General features: G+C 37.2%; 2 protein-coding genes across 6 annotated transcripts in view; one reads left to right on the top strand and one right to left on the bottom strand.

Annotated features, from left to right (window-relative positions):
• Nucleotides 1-17395, top strand: part of LOC134825994 (polypeptide N-acetylgalactosaminyltransferase 1-like) — a 56900-nt gene that overhangs the window by 16042 nt on the left and 23463 nt on the right. For 2 of the 3 annotated variants that reach the window (XM_063838230.1, XM_063838232.1), the window contains one exon: nucleotides 13788-13900. The exons of the other annotated variant lie outside the window; for it this stretch is intronic. The gene's annotated coding sequence lies outside the window, so the exon portion shown is untranslated. The remainder of the gene's footprint in view (nucleotides 1-13787; nucleotides 13901-17395) is intronic. 3 annotated transcript variants of the gene reach the window in all.
• Nucleotides 965-12970, bottom strand: LOC134820793 (uncharacterized). Of its 3 annotated transcripts, none has more exons than XM_063831421.1 (10): nucleotides 12881-12963; nucleotides 12135-12314; nucleotides 11843-12010; nucleotides 10931-11635; nucleotides 10456-10623; nucleotides 10237-10320; nucleotides 9987-10130; nucleotides 9679-9807; nucleotides 9153-9278; nucleotides 965-1583 (listed from the first exon to the last, which is right to left on the bottom strand). In XM_063831421.1, exons 1-10 carry the CDS (start codon nucleotides 12927-12929, stop codon nucleotides 1543-1545), a joined length of 1794 nt encoding a protein of 597 aa, XP_063687491.1. In that variant the 5' UTR covers nucleotides 12930-12963; the 3' UTR covers nucleotides 965-1542. The 3 variants fall into 3 exon arrangements, with proteins under 3 accessions (XP_063687491.1, XP_063687506.1, XP_063687499.1); XM_063831436.1 differs by lacking the exons at nucleotides 9153-9278; nucleotides 9679-9807; nucleotides 9987-10130; ... (4 more) ...; nucleotides 12135-12314; nucleotides 12881-12963 and adding exons at nucleotides 2465-2590; nucleotides 2762-2878; nucleotides 3117-3248; ... (4 more) ...; nucleotides 5141-5314; nucleotides 5855-5990; XM_063831429.1 differs by lacking the exon at nucleotides 965-1583 and adding an exon at nucleotides 8391-8992 and having other exon boundaries at nucleotides 12881-12970.

Below are 17395 nucleotides of genomic sequence, written 5' to 3'. Positions count from 1 at the left end.
GTCAATCTGCCCGATTTATATACAGATATACTGTCCAGTACTGCGTGCTTTTAGGTCATTACTTACAAACGATCTGGAAGGTTTTTTCAGCTCCCCAGACATACCAGCTGCTACTTCGCACCTCCCAATTCCCATTATACAAAGATCCGACATCATCTTGTCGCCCTAAATTTCTCCGTTTCTAGCTATCAGTTTATTTCTCATTAACATGTCCTACACTTTTCTCCATAATGTCGTTCGGTTTTCTGCATATTTAATGCAGGCTGTCCAAACCCTCCTACTTTCTAATCTTTAACAGTCCCCCTACTTTTCTCCTACTTGTTGACAATTTGTTTTCCTTATTATTTAATATTCAACTTTAGTGATCTGATCCCATTTGGGGCAGTTTCTAGAGCTCAGCAAGTTGTGTTATGATTTTGAACCCCCTTATAATGATCGAGCTCTTATTACCAATGTCTATCAATCATCATGGTCAGCCAATGACCCAACTAAAAATTTAGTCAGTGGTGCCAAAGTATGTCTTGCACCACTGATAGAAAAGTTTCTACGAAAACATGTGGCTCCTGGGCTTTGCTCCGCCGACTCCTGCTCATTGGCCTCCTGATTCTTTGTCAAACGAAGCAACATCAGTTAGTGATTGGTAATGTACAAAATTATTCTGCTGACGGACACATCATTATCAAATCTTTCGCTCCTTGGGAGTTGGGGCTGTGCCCTCAGACACTGCTCCTGATAGTGATACTTCGTCCAACGAAATAAATTACCTTAGAGTCAAAGATCAGTTTCATATCTGAAATATTATTCAGCAGATGATAACGTTTTGTTATGAACACAGCTTATAATTATATCCGCTTAATCTACTCAATTTGGCTTCGATTCTATAAGTCTGGTTCACATTTCTCAACTGCGTGAACTGAACATGAAGTGGCGACAAAGATATTCCCTAAAGAAAACGATTATAATATTACGTTTTCAGCAATTGAACGCTTTTCAAAAAATTCAAAATAAATTCATCGTCATTATATTTATATTATACAACATCAGTTACTACTCAATATTCATCTGAACTCTGATATGACTGTGTGTAATTAAAGAAATATTTTTAACTCTCCTTCACAAGTACCAGATTGTTATCTGTATCAGTCTAATGGTATTTTGTAAGTAAATTTTACTTTCTTTCAAACTCCAGAAATAATGTTTTATATCAAATGGAAAACTGTAGATGACCAGCAATCGTCATTTGTATTATTAAAATGTTTTCTGTCAAAGACATAAAAATAAAACTTTAAATCTATTCAGTAATTTAATCGATACGAAAACAAACACTTCATTATAAAAATTGGTATAATCTATGCCAAATCATAATAACTTCTGATTACTGCTGATTACTGCCAATAGTCTAGGTACATAACATTAGTAGTTATTCATGATACTAATGATACTCATGATACTAATGATAGTTATATATAATTATTGATAGGTGTGATACGCTAGTTCAGTGCTGAAACACTATGAAATATCAGTTGTCCTCCTTCAACAAGTTTAGATATCCAGTTCATGTATCTGTTTGAAGTAGTGCTCATCTGAAATATTGTAGCATATTTAATAGTTTACTCAAAAGTCCCTACTTATTGATTCGATTTAATTAATTCTCTGAATTGCGATCTACCTTACTCGGGAATATTATAGCGGGTTAATTTATGACTGGGAAAATTAATGACCGGGAAAAATATGGCGGAATTTTCCAAAACCCACCAAGCATCAAAATGTATTACTATTAGTTTACCTTACTCGGGAACATTATAGCGGGTTAATTTATGACTGGGAAAATTAATGACCGGGAAAAATATGGCGGAATTTCCCAAAACCCACCACTTTATTCCAGTCATAATATTCCCGAGTAAGGTAGATGTAATATCTACAATAATATGAATTGCAGAAGCGCGGCTCGTGAAACGTAACCATCACATCAGGTTGAGCCATGAGGGCTACAATTATTATGGTCGCGTCCTGAGCAGTGGTGTAACGTTACCCTCCCTAAAATTGAACAAATAAGGTGATATTAGAGGATACACCGGTAAAATCTCTAAAAAAGTGAGTTTCTAGAGTAAAACGCGCAGTTTTGCTAGTACCTCAGTTAAGTTTTTCAAAATTGTCCCACATTCAAACGACGATTTGGCGCCCCCCTAAGATGGCGCCACCCTGAGCACCAGAGCTTGAAGCACCCCGGTGTACCAAAACCTATGTATTTATATATTAAGGTGCGGATTGAAATATGGAAGTTAAATGCGTGTACCGAGTAAATTGTTCTTCCTCCAGACATCAGCTCAAAGTAAGAGTGCGAGTATTCTCACAAGCTACTTCCGCTATGAAACACTGTATGAACCGGGTCTTGAGGCTGTGACTTTATAAAACTGCCGATAAGAATCATAGATCGTGGTAACATGATCCAATATGTACTTACGGTAAGGATTGGGACAGTGAGAATCTTTTCTGTAGTACTCGTACGATCCGTTTCCCTGTTCTGTGGGTGATAGTCCCGTGACTCTCCAACTGCTTCCTTTCCCCCACACTCCTTTACACCCTCCACCTATTGATCATAAATACTCGACTGTTAATGAAACATCATTAGAAATCTTCAATGCTGAGGTAAAATATTGAGTAAAATATTTGGTTCATTGAACTTGATGTTCGATCTAGGAGTCCTATAGAAATAAAATCAATTCTGTAAATAAAACAGCGGTTGAAATTTGAATCTTACCAAGTTTATCGCAGATTATTTGAGCGCTCGCGATATCCCCGAACTCTATAGGGTTATCCGAATCAATGAGAGTTTCTGAGGTATCGTTTCGATCGTACATGCATGCCAACAAAGGATCTGGAACAAAAGAAAAAATGTACGTTAGATTAACGAGAAAGCAACTTGTGGATTTTGGAACTTATATTGGTCATGATTCCAATCTCATCGTATTTTAACTTTAGGCTTAAAGCATGTACTCATCATCATTCTCAGCTATCAGTGCTCACATCGCAAATTGCTCATTAAGATGAAAGAAATAAAAGCGCCAACAGATTTTAAAGTGGCTCACAAGTTCACAAATTAATATTAAGATTACCCGGATCATTGCATTTGGGAATATCACAATCTTCTTGAGCACCATCAGCCCTTTCACAGTAGGGCTTTTTGTGGCCATGGGTTCCTCTGAAGTTTCTACAGCGACAGATCCTGTCGCAGTGTTGGTGCGGTCCTGTAAATGCGTATAAACGGCTAATAAGTTAAGTTTTTCTGCAAAACATTATTTCAATAGAAGATATTCTTGGTATCATATTTATGATCGACTGCATTCCTCAAAGGATTAACCCTAGGAGTTTGGGGTGGGTGTTAACTGTTAACCAACCTGTGCACGTGCTCCCCGACTTTGTTTTAGCTGCATTCCCTTTGTATTTTGAGCCATCTCCGGTGTAGCAATAAACGTCCTCAACTGAAATTTAGTCCAGTTATTATTTAGATATTCCACATTTTATCGTCCAATTTAGTTTTTCTCGAGGGATAATAAATGTTTGGTTGCTATCATTTAAAACATCTTCATTCCAACTGCCTCGAAACTCAGCAGTATTCTTATATCTCTAATTATCGTATTTTTAGAGTTAAAATAAATTCACTGATTTGCTTACTTATCGGCTCAAATCCTTTAACACCTCTCTTAAAGAGAGCTCTTGGTCCCTTAGAGAACGAAGTTGTGTATTTTTCCAGGATCTTTGCGAAAAACTTTCCGTTACTTTTGGACAACTTCCAATTTCCTATGCTGCCCCAATAGCCTGCTTTTGCCTCTTCACTCCCTGTGTTAAATTTTACTATGGGCATTGTATGCATATTATGCAATTTGCATTCCATAATGTAGTATTCATAGGGATATTAAGATTCCACCTTCAAGCTACATTATACCATCCACGCAATAAAAATCAGGTACTGAAGATACAAAATATTAATTTTAAAACTAACCCAGGGTTTCGTAGCTGACCAGAGCAGTGAAGACTTTCTTTTCTCTTTTACTATCCGAATAATGGTAAAGTTGAGGACCAACACACGTGTTGGGAGTGTGGGTATATGTAGTGTGACCTGCTGGACAGTAGAGACACTCACTTGCTCCTTTTCCTTCTGTGTATCTTCCTCTTGGGCAGGGTTTACATTCCGCCCCATCAGAGTAGCTTCCTTTGTCACAGGGCTGGCAAATATTATCAACAAGATGGCTGCCTCCTGGGCAAGGTCCGCAGAGGGTCCCGTTCTTGTACGCCGCAACCAAGTTCCATCCTGATCCGTCTCTTATAAATCTGTCACATCGTGCTGAAGGTCACACCATTAATTAGGTAACTAATTAATTACCTAATTAATCACACAATTAATTGATTAATTAATTAATTAATTAGTTAATCAATCACACGATTGATCGGATTCTTTAGTATATTTATGACTGACGGGGTCTTATCGTCTGACCATTTAAAGGTCTATGGTTTACCGTGCGGTAGATTTCCGTAATTTACCAATTGATTCCTCGACACTATGTACGTATATTTAGCAAACACGAATCTAATACTATAATTAGTATATTTATAATATTTTCTCTTCAGTTAATAACCTGTTGTGTCCACTATCCCACTTTCAGAGGCTCTGCATGTACATTTACCCACAGAATCACCAATCTTAATGGGGACCTCAGCTTCGTAATCTATTGTATTAGAGCAGGAAATCTTACGTCTGAGTTGTGAGTACAGAAAACTTCTACAGCATCCTTAAAATTGAATAGTTAAATAATATTGAGCTTTTTTTCAAAAATCTTTATTTTTAAATCGTGGACATTAAAGTTATTATAAATTACTTCAAATATAGTCATCCCCTGAAAAATGTTTATCACCTTTCTTAGAGTAAGTATATATGTATTTAGCAATTGGTGATTTTTAGAGTGAGTAAAATATGGAAAATATGAAGAATGCAAATTTTATCTGGCGGATCGCTCTGAGATTAAAAAACTAAGTGATAAACAACTTTTGAAAATCCGCAGATAACGATTTTAATATTGATATTATGCTGTATGCATTTTGTATGTTTTGGAAGATTCATCATTTTGGTTGGAATAATTACCGCGTACGAAGCATAATGAGGATTCCTCCATTGTGATTGCTAAGGCCGCTGACTCAACCCTGAAGTTTAAAGTAGTCAAGAATTCGCCCGCTTCTCTGCATTCCATTCCGTATTTCAGGTTGTTGTTACCTTCTAAAACAATTACTTTCCGATCAAGAGTGCACTCTGCATCTCCTGAAAAAGTTGTCATTAAGTCTAATATTATTGCATATTATTGCATATTATTGCATGGTTATTACTGCGGTATTATGCGATATTATTGCATGGTTATTACTGCGGTATTATGCCATCACTAAGCCATTGTTAGAGATTATTAGACAGTAGACATGTTATTTCACAAGAAATTGTAATTTTGGCCTATAAATTGGTTCGTAAAAGATCACAATCTTTTCTAAGAATTTTCTAATAGTATTATCATGTGTATTTAAACCTGAAAATCAGCTGTTGATCTTAGTTCTTACAGGTCAACCTCAATAGACAACAAATAAACAGTCGTCTCTATGCACTTTTAAAACAGCACGAACTTACTTAAACTTTGCCATCACCACGACATTTCATCCTCAAAATGCGACATTTCATCCTCAAAATGCGACATTTCATCCCAAAGTATAATAATAGTGAATTTTTTATCACAACAATTTTAATTTGTGCTAATATAATAACAGTTTATTCTAAAACTTTCATCCTGTTTTTGATAACATATAAAGTAAAAACCTGTTTGAAGAAGAGCAAGATGAGCAATGCAGCCAATCAATAGCGTATTCCATCCCATCACTCAGCAATAAACGACACAGCTCAGCAAATAAGCAATATGGTTTAGTGATCAGCAAATATCGAACAGTGTAAAAACGGAAATAAGGACGTGAATATGCTGTGAGCACTGCTGGCTGCAGCTGAGATACTCAACTGCAAGTTTGAGGAGCAGAATCCGTCACGTGACAGCTTGGTGCTGAATGCTTGGTCACGTGACAGATTGGTGCTGGTTACCTCGGCTCTACACTTCATTGTTATGGAGGAAAACCAATGTACCTAAATCATCATATTATAGCACACTTTGGGTGGCAAATTTTTGGGCTCTAACAGCGAATGCAGAATACGCTCCAATTTACTAGGCGTTGAGAACCGTGTAACGAGTGTTCCTTTTGTTTCCGCTTACTGAGATGTGAACTCGAGATCGTACCTACCAAACTAATGGAGTAATGAAAATAAATATAAATACGTATATGTATTATTTTAACTCTTTTGAGATTTTGAAAAGTTAGAATCTTTGTCAGTGTTCAAATAATGATATGTTGGCTTATTGTTTGCTCAAGCAGTCCCAACGGGGGAGAAGCATATTTGCATCACAATTCTTATTTGCACGATTGATTTCCTGACAGCTATTTTCATTTTTTAAAGAAACCTGTATATCACCAATTTTAAAAACTAATAGAAATGTAATGGCTATATATCCACAGAGCGCTGCGATCGTACAGCACGAATCAAACTCTATATAATTTTTATTCGTAATTTCGATTATTGATATTCTGGTTCCTGACTTTTGCGTATTATTTTGCTTGTATTTGATGTAAATCGTACAATAAGACTGGGGGGGGGGGGGGGGGGGCTGACCAAATTAAAGTATATCCCCGCCCCTAAATCGGGAAAAAAAACCTACATTCCAATATACTTTAATATATATATTTTGACGGCCCCAACGTTAATGTGGCTCTTGCTATGTGTTGGTTCAGCCGAATTAATTATTGTGTAATCAAGTTTATTTTTCTCTTTTAGTTAGTTGTCATCGGGCCAAACATTAAGCAACTTATATTGCAGAACCATTTATCAATTAGTTTATCAAAATATGTCATTTTAATTTTGCATGGCTGAAATGTAACGCTTGATTTATATATATAATAATTAATTGAATTTTCAAATAAAATAAAAAAATACTTTAATATACCCAAAATTAGTCGAGCTATATTCTTCGTTTAGATTTGCAAGATAAGCCTGTTTTTGGACTAGTACATGAATTAACATCCAGTTTGGTAAAAAGTGGCTGAGTTATGAGCTTTAAACCATATGCCAATATTTGGGCATACGCACAAAATTTAAAAGCTTTCGCCCAAAATTCGATAAGTTACAGTACACAAAGAGCTACACTCCTTATATGGGCATCACGTGTTACAGTACACAAAGAGCTACTGGCTGCCAAGTACCAACAGCTCTATTACCTGAAAGCTGTGGTTGTGGCATCAGTTGATCGTATTTGGGCTTTGAAAAAATTGAGGCTCTTCAAACCTTTAGTTTCAATGACATGTTTTTACGATTTAATTTGATCTTTATAGTATTTTCGCTCATTTCTACGTTGTTAGTACAGCATTTCGATCAGTATGCAAGAAGTTAGTGCAAATGATACATTATAGGATAAACAAGAACAAACATATCCTTCACGGACTGAATGAATAAATTAAAAATCAATATTTTCGTCGCGAATATTTTCTACGGCGAAAGTGTTTCGTCACGAAAATTTTCGTCCGAGTTCGGATTCTGACAAAAAATACGCACTGAAAATGTTCGCAGTTAAGATAGTGTGTATTAACTTATTAAGTATTAACACAAGGACAAGAAACGAATGGTTCGACCTGTTCTCGAGCAGGTCAACACAGGTGAGCAGGTGTTTGTTAATGGAATGTGTGTGTGTGTGTGTGTGTGTGTGTGGGTGTGTGTGTGTGTGTGTGTGTGTGTGTGTGTGTGTGTGTGTGTGTGTGTGTGTGTGTGTGTGTGTGTGTGTGTGTGTGTGTGTGTGTGTGTGTGTGTGTGTGTGTGTGTGTGTGTGTGTGTGTGTGTGTGTGTGTGTGTGTGTGTGTGTGTGTGTGTGTGTGTGTGTGTGTGTGTGTGTGTGTGTGTGTGTGTGTGTGTGTGTGTGTGTGTGTGTGTGTGTGTGTGTGTGTGTGTGTGTGTGTGTGTGTGTGTGTGTGTGTGTGTGTGTGTGCGCGCGCGTGTGCGTGCGTGCTTGTGTGCGTGCTTGTGTGCGTGTGGTAAGACTTTTCTTTTAAAAAGTTATTGTTATATACCTCGGACATAATTTGAAGTTGAACGGACATTGCATGAGCGGACATAATTCTGTATATTCTGTATAACAAAACGGTCAATATTTGTGAACCAGCTGTTTTGCCAGACGCACAATGTCAAACTAAAAGCCGAAAATTTGGTGCTTCTTATAGTGGTGTGTTAATAATACGTTTAAAGGTGTACGAAATAAAACATAGCAATTTTGAATTTTAGCTTCAATTATTACCACATCATTAAACAAAGAACTTCTTTGATAGCTCTAATCGGCTCAATAAGCAATACAAGCAATACAAGCAATACAAGCAATACAAGCATTGCTACTATATTTCAAAATAAGTAGAACTTAATTATAAAGTTCCTTTCAGTCGTAAAAATCAATGTCACTGGTTAAAACCAAATAAAAGTTATCAGATTTATTTGATAATTGCACGATGATAATTCTATATCTACTCGTAATAAATGGTAAAGCCGTTACAGTGGTCATCAAACTACCGATGCGGTCAATTCTCCTGGACAAGCAGCTTATCTTTTGGGTAAATAAATAAATAAGCTTAGAAAGTCACAAATAATCGAGGTTAGTTTCGAGGATTATACTGATTTTAACTTTACCGTCAACTTTACCAAAAAATCAAATTGTTCGTATCCATTAGATAATATTGAGTAAGAATTACAAGATATAATTTTATCATGATATGATTCTGTTTCTCTATATGAGCCTTCGAAAATTATCAAACGTCCTCGTTCAACTTTTAAAATTCCACTTATACCAGCCTCATTCTTGTTGGAAGTAGTACTGATCTGAAATATCGGTACCCTGGTTAATAAAACATTACAATTTAATCCTTTTTATTGTAACCGCTCGATCACAAAACAAATGTGAAAAATAAACTCTTAAATGCTATGATAAGTGGTAGAATCAATGAACTATTATATCGTGGTAACATGATCCAGTACTTACGGTAAGGATTGGGACAGTGAGGATCTTTTCTGTAATACTCGTAAGATCCAGTTCCTTGTTCTGTGGGTGATAGTCCCGTGACTCTCCAACTGTTTCCTTTCCCCCACACTCCTTTACACTCTCCGCCTGAAACAAAAGCGGGATTTTTATTGAAGTCTTTTAAATCAATCAATTACATACAAAGTACTCAATGGAATAATCTACGAAATATACCTTGAGAGAAAATACATGGTTTTGCAATTTGCAGGCTAGTTTACTATGCAAAATACTTAAAATGTAATTAATCAAATGACTTATTGGGTCACCAAAACACAGATATCGAGTGCAGATGCAACTCCTGTACAAGCATGGGCCCATAATAAATTATATTTCTAGTAATACTAACAGCTGATATTTGAGAAGGAAAAACCATTTCACAGTTAACCATTTGTCGTGGTATACTTGATATTGGTGTTCAAGTGGACACAAATCGCTTGTTAAATAAAAGGAGCACATAAAGTTTGGCATGTCAACAGTTATAATTTACCGAGCTTATCGCACACTTTTCGCGCGCTGTCGTTATCTGCAAAACCAATAGAAGAGGACACGGATTCTATCGATGAGACATGGGTGTTCTTCTCGTAGCCACATCGTGTAACTTGGTGGACACTCCGCTCTGGGTTATGGACAATTCACCTTCATGAAGAAGAGTAAATATGAGAGGTTCGATGCAATGTTCATGATTTGAATTACTGCATTCGTAGCTCTACATTCGAATTAAATATATAATTATAAATTGAAGAAGCTCACTTCCTTATGATAACTTCATGTCTCTTTGAAACAAATGTAAGTTACCTTGATCATTACACTTTGGAACATCACAATATTCTTCTGCCCCGTCCTGTCCCTCACAATAAGGCTTGCTGTGACTTCCAGTCGCTTTGTTCCTGCAGTAACATACCCTCTCTCTGTTCATAGTTGTGCAATGTTCAGATGGTCCTGTAAATAAGTTGTGATCTGCTGATATTGAATAGTGAATAGTTCGTGAATAAACACATCACGTGATCGAAGTTCAAAGAAGGTGCAGGGCTTGTAAATTACCAACCTCTGCACACGCCACCAAACTTAGATTTGTTTTCGTATCCTGCATACTTTTCTCCACTTCCACTGTAACAATACACGTCCTTTACTGAAGATAATCTCAGATACTTTAAATGTCGATGAAGCATGCTCTCCACTCCAATTTAATTTCGATCCTTACTTATGCAGCGGTAATTGGTGCGATGGCTAACGGAAATATTGAAAAAGTGTCATCTCAACTAACTTATTTGTCTGACTGCAGTCGTCACAGGTGACTTCCTGATGACTCTGGGCCCTCTACGGTACGATGTTGTGTACTTCTGGGTGATTTTTGCGAATTTTCTCTTGTATCTGTTGAGCAGGTTCCAGTCTCCAACACTTTTCCAGTAGACTGCTTTTCTCTCTTGATTCCCTGTGAAACATATCGAGTGGTAATGATTTTCAATTAACGTTGGACTGCACCGCTGTAAGAAGTCTATTGTACGTGTACAACCTCAAAGTCAAAACCTTATCATATCATTTATCGAATACATTAATTCTTGTTCATAAATCGTTTTCGGTTTTCAGATCCAAAAAGTAAACTTATTATTCATTTAATTCAGCAAAGTTTTACACTTTACAGGTTGCCAGTATAGGACAGTCGTTAGTTTAAAGGATGTAGCCATGATACTATATTATGTTGCAATCAACCTTAAAGTTTCAAAAGAATTAAAACTGACCTAGTGTGTCGTAGCTTACTCGAACACTGAAGACAGCGTTTCTCTTCTTCCTGTCCAACCCTTCAAGTTGAGGACCAACACACGTGTTGGGAGTGTGGGTGTATGTAGTGTGACCTGCTGGACAGTAGAGACACTCACTTGCTCCTTTTCCTTCTGTGTATCTTCCTCTTGGGCAGGGTTTACATTCAGTCGCTCCCTCTACATCAGAGTAGTTTCCTTTAGGACAAGTCTTGCATTCAGTCGCTCCCTCTACATCAGAGTAGTTTCCTTGAAGACAAGTCTTGCATTCAGTCGCTCCCTCTACATCAGAGTAGTTTCCTTGAAGACAAGTCTTGCATTCAGTCGCTCCCTCTACATCAGAGTAGTTTCCTTGAAGACAAGTCTTGCATTCAGTCGCTCCCTCTACATCAGAGTAGTTTCCTTGAAGACAAGTCTTGCATTCAGTCGCTCCCTCTACATCAGAGTAGTTTCCTTGAAGACAAGTCTTGCATTCAGTCGCTCCCTCTACATCAGAGTAGTTTCCTTGAAGACAAGTTTTGCATTCAGTCGCTCCCTCTACATCAGAGTAGTTTCCTTTTTGGCAAAGTTTACATACAGCATCTGCAAGATAGCTTCCACTCTCACACTTTAGACATAGTGAGTTGTTGTTATCCGCCCGAACTAAGTTCCACCCTGATCCATCTGTTTCAAATGTGTCACATCGCGCTGGGGACAAGTTTTCAATTACTCTGATGTTAAGATAATATTTCCCATCGTAAGTCAATAGGTACGTACTCAAATATATAAGAATACATATATTGAATATTGATCATTGATAACGTAACTAAAACTTTATTAAACTTTACATTATTGTTTTAATCGGGTCTTCGAAATAAACAATGTACCGATTTTTATATTTGCTCTTCGATTTACCTGTGTCGTTCGATATTACTTGACCGTCGGCCTTACACCTCCATTTTCCATCTATCTCAGCACCAATTTTAGTGACTCCTTCACAATTGATTCTAGTGCATGCGTTCACGTCCGGCCCCGGGAGGAAGATTTTAGGAAATAGCCGTTTTAGGATTTTGTTGCAGCATGCTGAGGTGAAATATTGAAATGCTTTACGCGCATATCATAGCCATAACCTCTGTCCTTTGTAAAGTATATGAGTATGGTCTATAACATTATAACTTGTTAAGTTTCTAGAAACTAGTTGGCTTACCGAGATAAAAACATTCTGCGCTGTCTCGTTTAAGGGAAACACTCAAGTTGTTCACTCCAAATGGAAGACTCCTCAAAAAAGCGTGGTTGTCCCGGTAATTGCAAGCTATAATATGTTTCTCCAAATCTTGTTTTATATCATCTCTTGCTAAGCCACACTCCGAATCAGAGCGAGACTGTCCTGAAATTCAATTATTTTATCGTTTTTTTGAGATAAGCGATTAATTTCACACATTAATCTGCCTGAACTCTGAAGTTTTGGCCAGGATATTGCCGCAATTTATCGTAAAAGTCGACAATTTAACGTCTTTTATATCTTAAATATCGTCATCTTTGATCAAAAAGTTGTAATTAGTTCTAGTGAAATTTGGAAAACTTATCGGCTTTTGCCCTCAGCAGAAAAAAAATATCGGTTTTATCTAGATAAAACCTAGATCATTAATTAATTCACGGCCTGCAAATTGTAAAGAGTTGAGGTATATTACGTGTATATCACACACTGTCGAAATCTTTTTGGGTTGACTTTGAGAAACATGGCATACAATCAATCAATATCATTAATTTCGAAATAATTGGAAAAGCGATCGATCGATTTCATTCTCGCTATCGTTTTGCGTTTGAGATTTAAATCAATGTCATTTAACTTTGTTTGTAAGAAGAAAACACTGGCAACCGTCCAGTCTACCCAATTTTGGGTTTTGGTAAAAAATAATTAACAAATTAAAAACCAATAAACTAATTAAAAACCTGTCATAAGGAAAACTACTGCACCGAGAAGTAATGTGGATCTCCGCATTGTACAACACAAAAAGAGGGTTGCAAAGAAAAAAAACTTCAGAAAGTAATGGAAAATATAGAAAAGGTTAGACAAGAAGCCCACGCAATCGCAATTCGCATGTAGAGATACTCAGTTTTAAGTTTGACAGTAGCTGAGGCAGAAAGAACATGCAGTTCCGTTTAGGTACCGCTGACAATGAAGGGGATTTCAATTCTTACGAAAATCGGATGACACAAATTTGGAACCGTTCCAATTTTTCTAAAAGGTAAAGTCCTGATAGTGAAGTTATCCACCAATTAACAACTTTAAATAAATCATAAAGCAGGATTTTCAGATGGATTTGTTCACGTAGCGTAGATGTTCATTATAACTTTACTGTGAATTGACTCACCGAACTGATTGCTCTGCTAATCACCCGTCATTATACAACGTACCGTATAATACTGCAAATCTGGTAGCAACCATTAGCTACTCCATGCTCTAGTATTTGTGACACGAAATAAAAACATACCCTGATAGTTCCGAGATTTGAAAACATTACTCTCGTCAGTCGTCTCTCAGTACATCGAATTGAAAATACAGTGGTTCTTTTGATGCTGATTGCAATTGGTTTAAATAGCAAATATCTTTTTGGCTCAGGTCTTTATTTCGGATGTGGCAGTGCATTGTGAAGATAATAATATGAACATAAATTCTCTATGCTAATTCTCTGTGCACTTACTCACTTCTTAGTTATCATAATACAGTTATTGTGGGTGAAATTCGCCAGTCGCTGCCAATTCAAGGTCGCCCTGCCAGGAGCGATTTTACCAGATTCCTGGATCTTTCATCATAGAGTAATATACTTCTGTGTCCTTTGACTTGTCAATTTTTCAGTCGATGCAGTCGATGCAGTGAAAAGCGATTAGAGGACCCATCAGAAACATGTGACAAAAGTCCGCTGCAGGTCAAGAAGAAGACTCCTCTTTCTTTACGGATGACTGAGAACGGTGAGTTGGAATTCGTTAGTCGATAACACGACACTTACCACAACAATGTTAACTAGAAACTCCCCGTTGAGTATGTCTCCTGATATGTGTTACCTGTAGTACTTGCAGGGGTTCCCCCCTAATTCCCTCAATCAGCTCGAGACCAGCTACTCAGCTCGTTACAACGCGCGCACGCACGTGCCAAATCCGATTAATCAGCCTCCAATTCCGTTTATCTGGTCTCTAGGGGGTCTTTATGAGTTGTCAATTAATTCCCTTATCCTTGATTTCGGTTCTGCGGGTGAGCGAAAGGTCGAAGGTTTATCTTTTTTCCTGTATCTGGATTTGTATTTACTCAAGGTACAAGTTGGGTTGGTGTAATCTGGGGACTGGCAGTACTATACACTATTACATTACGTTTATATTGATTATACGGAGTAAGAAGTTTCTCTAATCACTAGTCTGGAGGATGGTGTCCGTGTAGTAGTGGAGGTAATGATTTACTTACGTTATACTTAACGAATTACATACTCACTGTGTTTTTGTAACCTCTACAATACGTGAATTTTCTGTTCTCTGGTGCACGATCAGTCATCAGTATTTCTTTATTTTGATTTAGGAGTAATAATAATGAATGGAACTTTATGTGTCTACTGGTTTACCAAGTGAACATTATTCAGCCAAAGCAGCACGATATTTCCTCTTTTAATTTGAGCTGATTTTAATTTTTAGGAAACGGACCGCGTTTTCACTAAGTTATGAAATCATTTTATTTCTGACACCATTATAATACTGGATTATAGGCACAATGTGGGACAATTTCACTACACCTGTTAAGTTGTGAAATACCGCACCACATTGAGCTCATCATGCACCTGTTCAGAAATTTAAAAATTTGAGAGTTCAGATTACCATTTACTTTGACTTACTTTTTCCTATAGTACAAAATATTTATTCTTTAGTAACTGATCAAATAACCGATCTGTTAGTCATATAATTTATTGGGTGTTCTGTGAGAATGGTAAAAATACGTTCGTGTTCTCCGATTCCTTTCTTCGCAATAAAAGTTCCTCGACGATCTTTAACGATATTCACCATATTCTGATGAACCAGATGAGGCACTATTTCAGTAGAGTAAGAGAGTAAGAGTAAGATGATACTATAATGGCCCGAATATCAGATATTTGGATCTTGTCAATTGTGAAGGTCTTCTTCTGTCTTTTCAGGATTTGGACGAAGATAACCGGCCCATTTAGCCCCCGCCCATAACTGAAGATCTATATTAAGCTGGCTCGCTGACAAGGCAGTTAACAGTTGAATCGTAGGAGCAGATAATACCACATAATTGGGTGTAGAGAGCGGAGGATGGCATGAAGTTAAGTGTCCACTGTGTTCAGTGAGGTGGCCAGTATGTAGGTTTCACTTCTACCCCAATATCTACTGCACCCATGTGTCTGTGTGTGTGTGTGCCGTGTACTCTTCATTTGTCATGTTGTATCTCTCGGATTAGGATGAACTGCAGTGTCTCACTTTCATTATCATAATTCATAGTATCGTGTATTTCGTATCGGTATATTTATTTCTATTGTAATCATGCTGGGACTTCTGCTGTTTTCTTTCCCGCCGTTTCGCAGCATCTGAAAACCTCTGTGACAAAAGTGGTACCGCAACGATAATATTCTCGCGTCCCAGAGGCAACACATAAGTGCGGTTTGGGTGCGAGTTGAATCGCACTATCGACCTAATACCGCACTTTTCGCACCATCGACCGCTATTCGTTCTAAAAACGTTCTTAAACTACGTGTTGAACTTGGTCGGAGCCCAACCGTTTCAAAAGGTTATCTCGTTAGCTTTTCGTGTTAAAAGCGATTTCTCGACGGTTATCACCTCTTTAGATGATGCTTAAAACATTTGGACTGTATGGCATTTTTGTACTCAATACCATACGGGCGTTTTCGGTCCCACCCTTTCCTAAAGTTTTGCGGTCACTCGAATTTTTGTATTTCGGCCTAGGAAGGTTGTAGAAACTTTTCCGATACATCAAAATGTGCCTAATAATCATATTTATCTACAACTTATAAAACAATATATACCTTAGAATGCTTATTTTCGGAAATATGGCTGAAAAATGGATTTTTGCCAAGCGAACGATGGAAATACTCACAAATGGGTCATTGGACTGGTAACTAGGAAGGTCCTAAAGACTCATGAGCAATATTAAATTTGTCCCAAGATGACTTACTAGCTGTCCAGAAACACCTCAAAAGTTGGAGAATGTTCTAGTTCTATTTAGTTCTGCTAATTAATTGTGCATCTATCAAAATAGGCCAGGCCAACTAAACATCATATTTGCGTCTTACGAAAGGTCAATTTTTCAAACTTCGGTTTCTTAAGGTTAAAGAGTCTTTTGCTGACAGTTAATTGTCGCATAGAATGGCCTGCCGTGATACTGATACCACAGAACATCATTATGCAGACTTTACGTATCATGGAGCTAGGCATGTAAAACTTAGTCATATGATTCAGTCATTAGTCATATTCATAAGGAGTCTAGGGTGCACATTTTGTCCATCTTACATCTCCATCCACCACATGAAATTCCATCACCTTTTGTACTTGTAGAGCAGTTAAATTGCAGAATAATATTGAATTCTATTGTTTCTGTTATTCCTGATCGTCAATATTGCAACATATACGATGTTACACGTACTGTAGTTCGCCAAAGTTCGACTTTTTAGCACTAAATTACCTCGTAAAAACATTGAAATAAAGAGAAAATATTTTAGGATTGTACTATTTTACTCTTATCAAAAACCAGTTCAATACCCTGAACCTTACGCACTTCAAGTGACTGAGTCATATGACTCAGTCATTAGTCATATTCATAAGGAGTCTAGGGTGCACATTTTGTCCATCTTACATCTCCATCCACCACATGAAATTCCATCACCTTTTGTACTTGTAGAGCAGTTAAATTGCAGAATAATATTGATTTCTATTGTTTCTGTTATTCCTGATCGTCAATATTGCAACATATACGATGTTACACGTACTGTAGTTCGCCAAAGTTCGACTTTTTAGCACTAAATTACCTCATAAAAACATTGAAATAAAGAGAAAATATTTTAGGATTGTACTATTTTACTCTGATCAAAAACCAGTTCAATACCCTGAACCTTACGCACTTCAAATGCGGTTACGCAAATATGCGGTTTAGTTGGCCTGGCCTATTTTGAGAGATGCACAATTAAGTAGAACTAAATAGAACTAGAACATTCTCCAACTTTAGAGGTGTTTCTGGACAGCTAGTAAGTCATCTTGGGACAAATTTAATATTGCTCATGAGTCTTTAGGACCTTCCTAGTTACCAGTCCAATAACCCATTTGTGAGTATTTCCATCGTTCGCTTGGCAAAAATCCATTTTTCAGCCACATTCCATAGCTATTGGACACATTTTGATGTATCAGAATAGTGATATCTGGATATTATCCGGTTGGAAGAGACAAGGACAAGTG

The sequence above is a fragment of the Bolinopsis microptera genome, chromosome 1 (assembly GCF_026151205.1).
Source record: "Bolinopsis microptera isolate Bmic1 chromosome 1, MBARI_Bmic_1.0, whole genome shotgun sequence".
In the NCBI taxonomy this organism is placed as follows: domain Eukaryota; kingdom Metazoa; phylum Ctenophora; class Tentaculata; order Lobata; family Bolinopsidae; genus Bolinopsis; species Bolinopsis microptera.
This window is presented reverse-complemented; position numbering and strand designations above follow the sequence as displayed.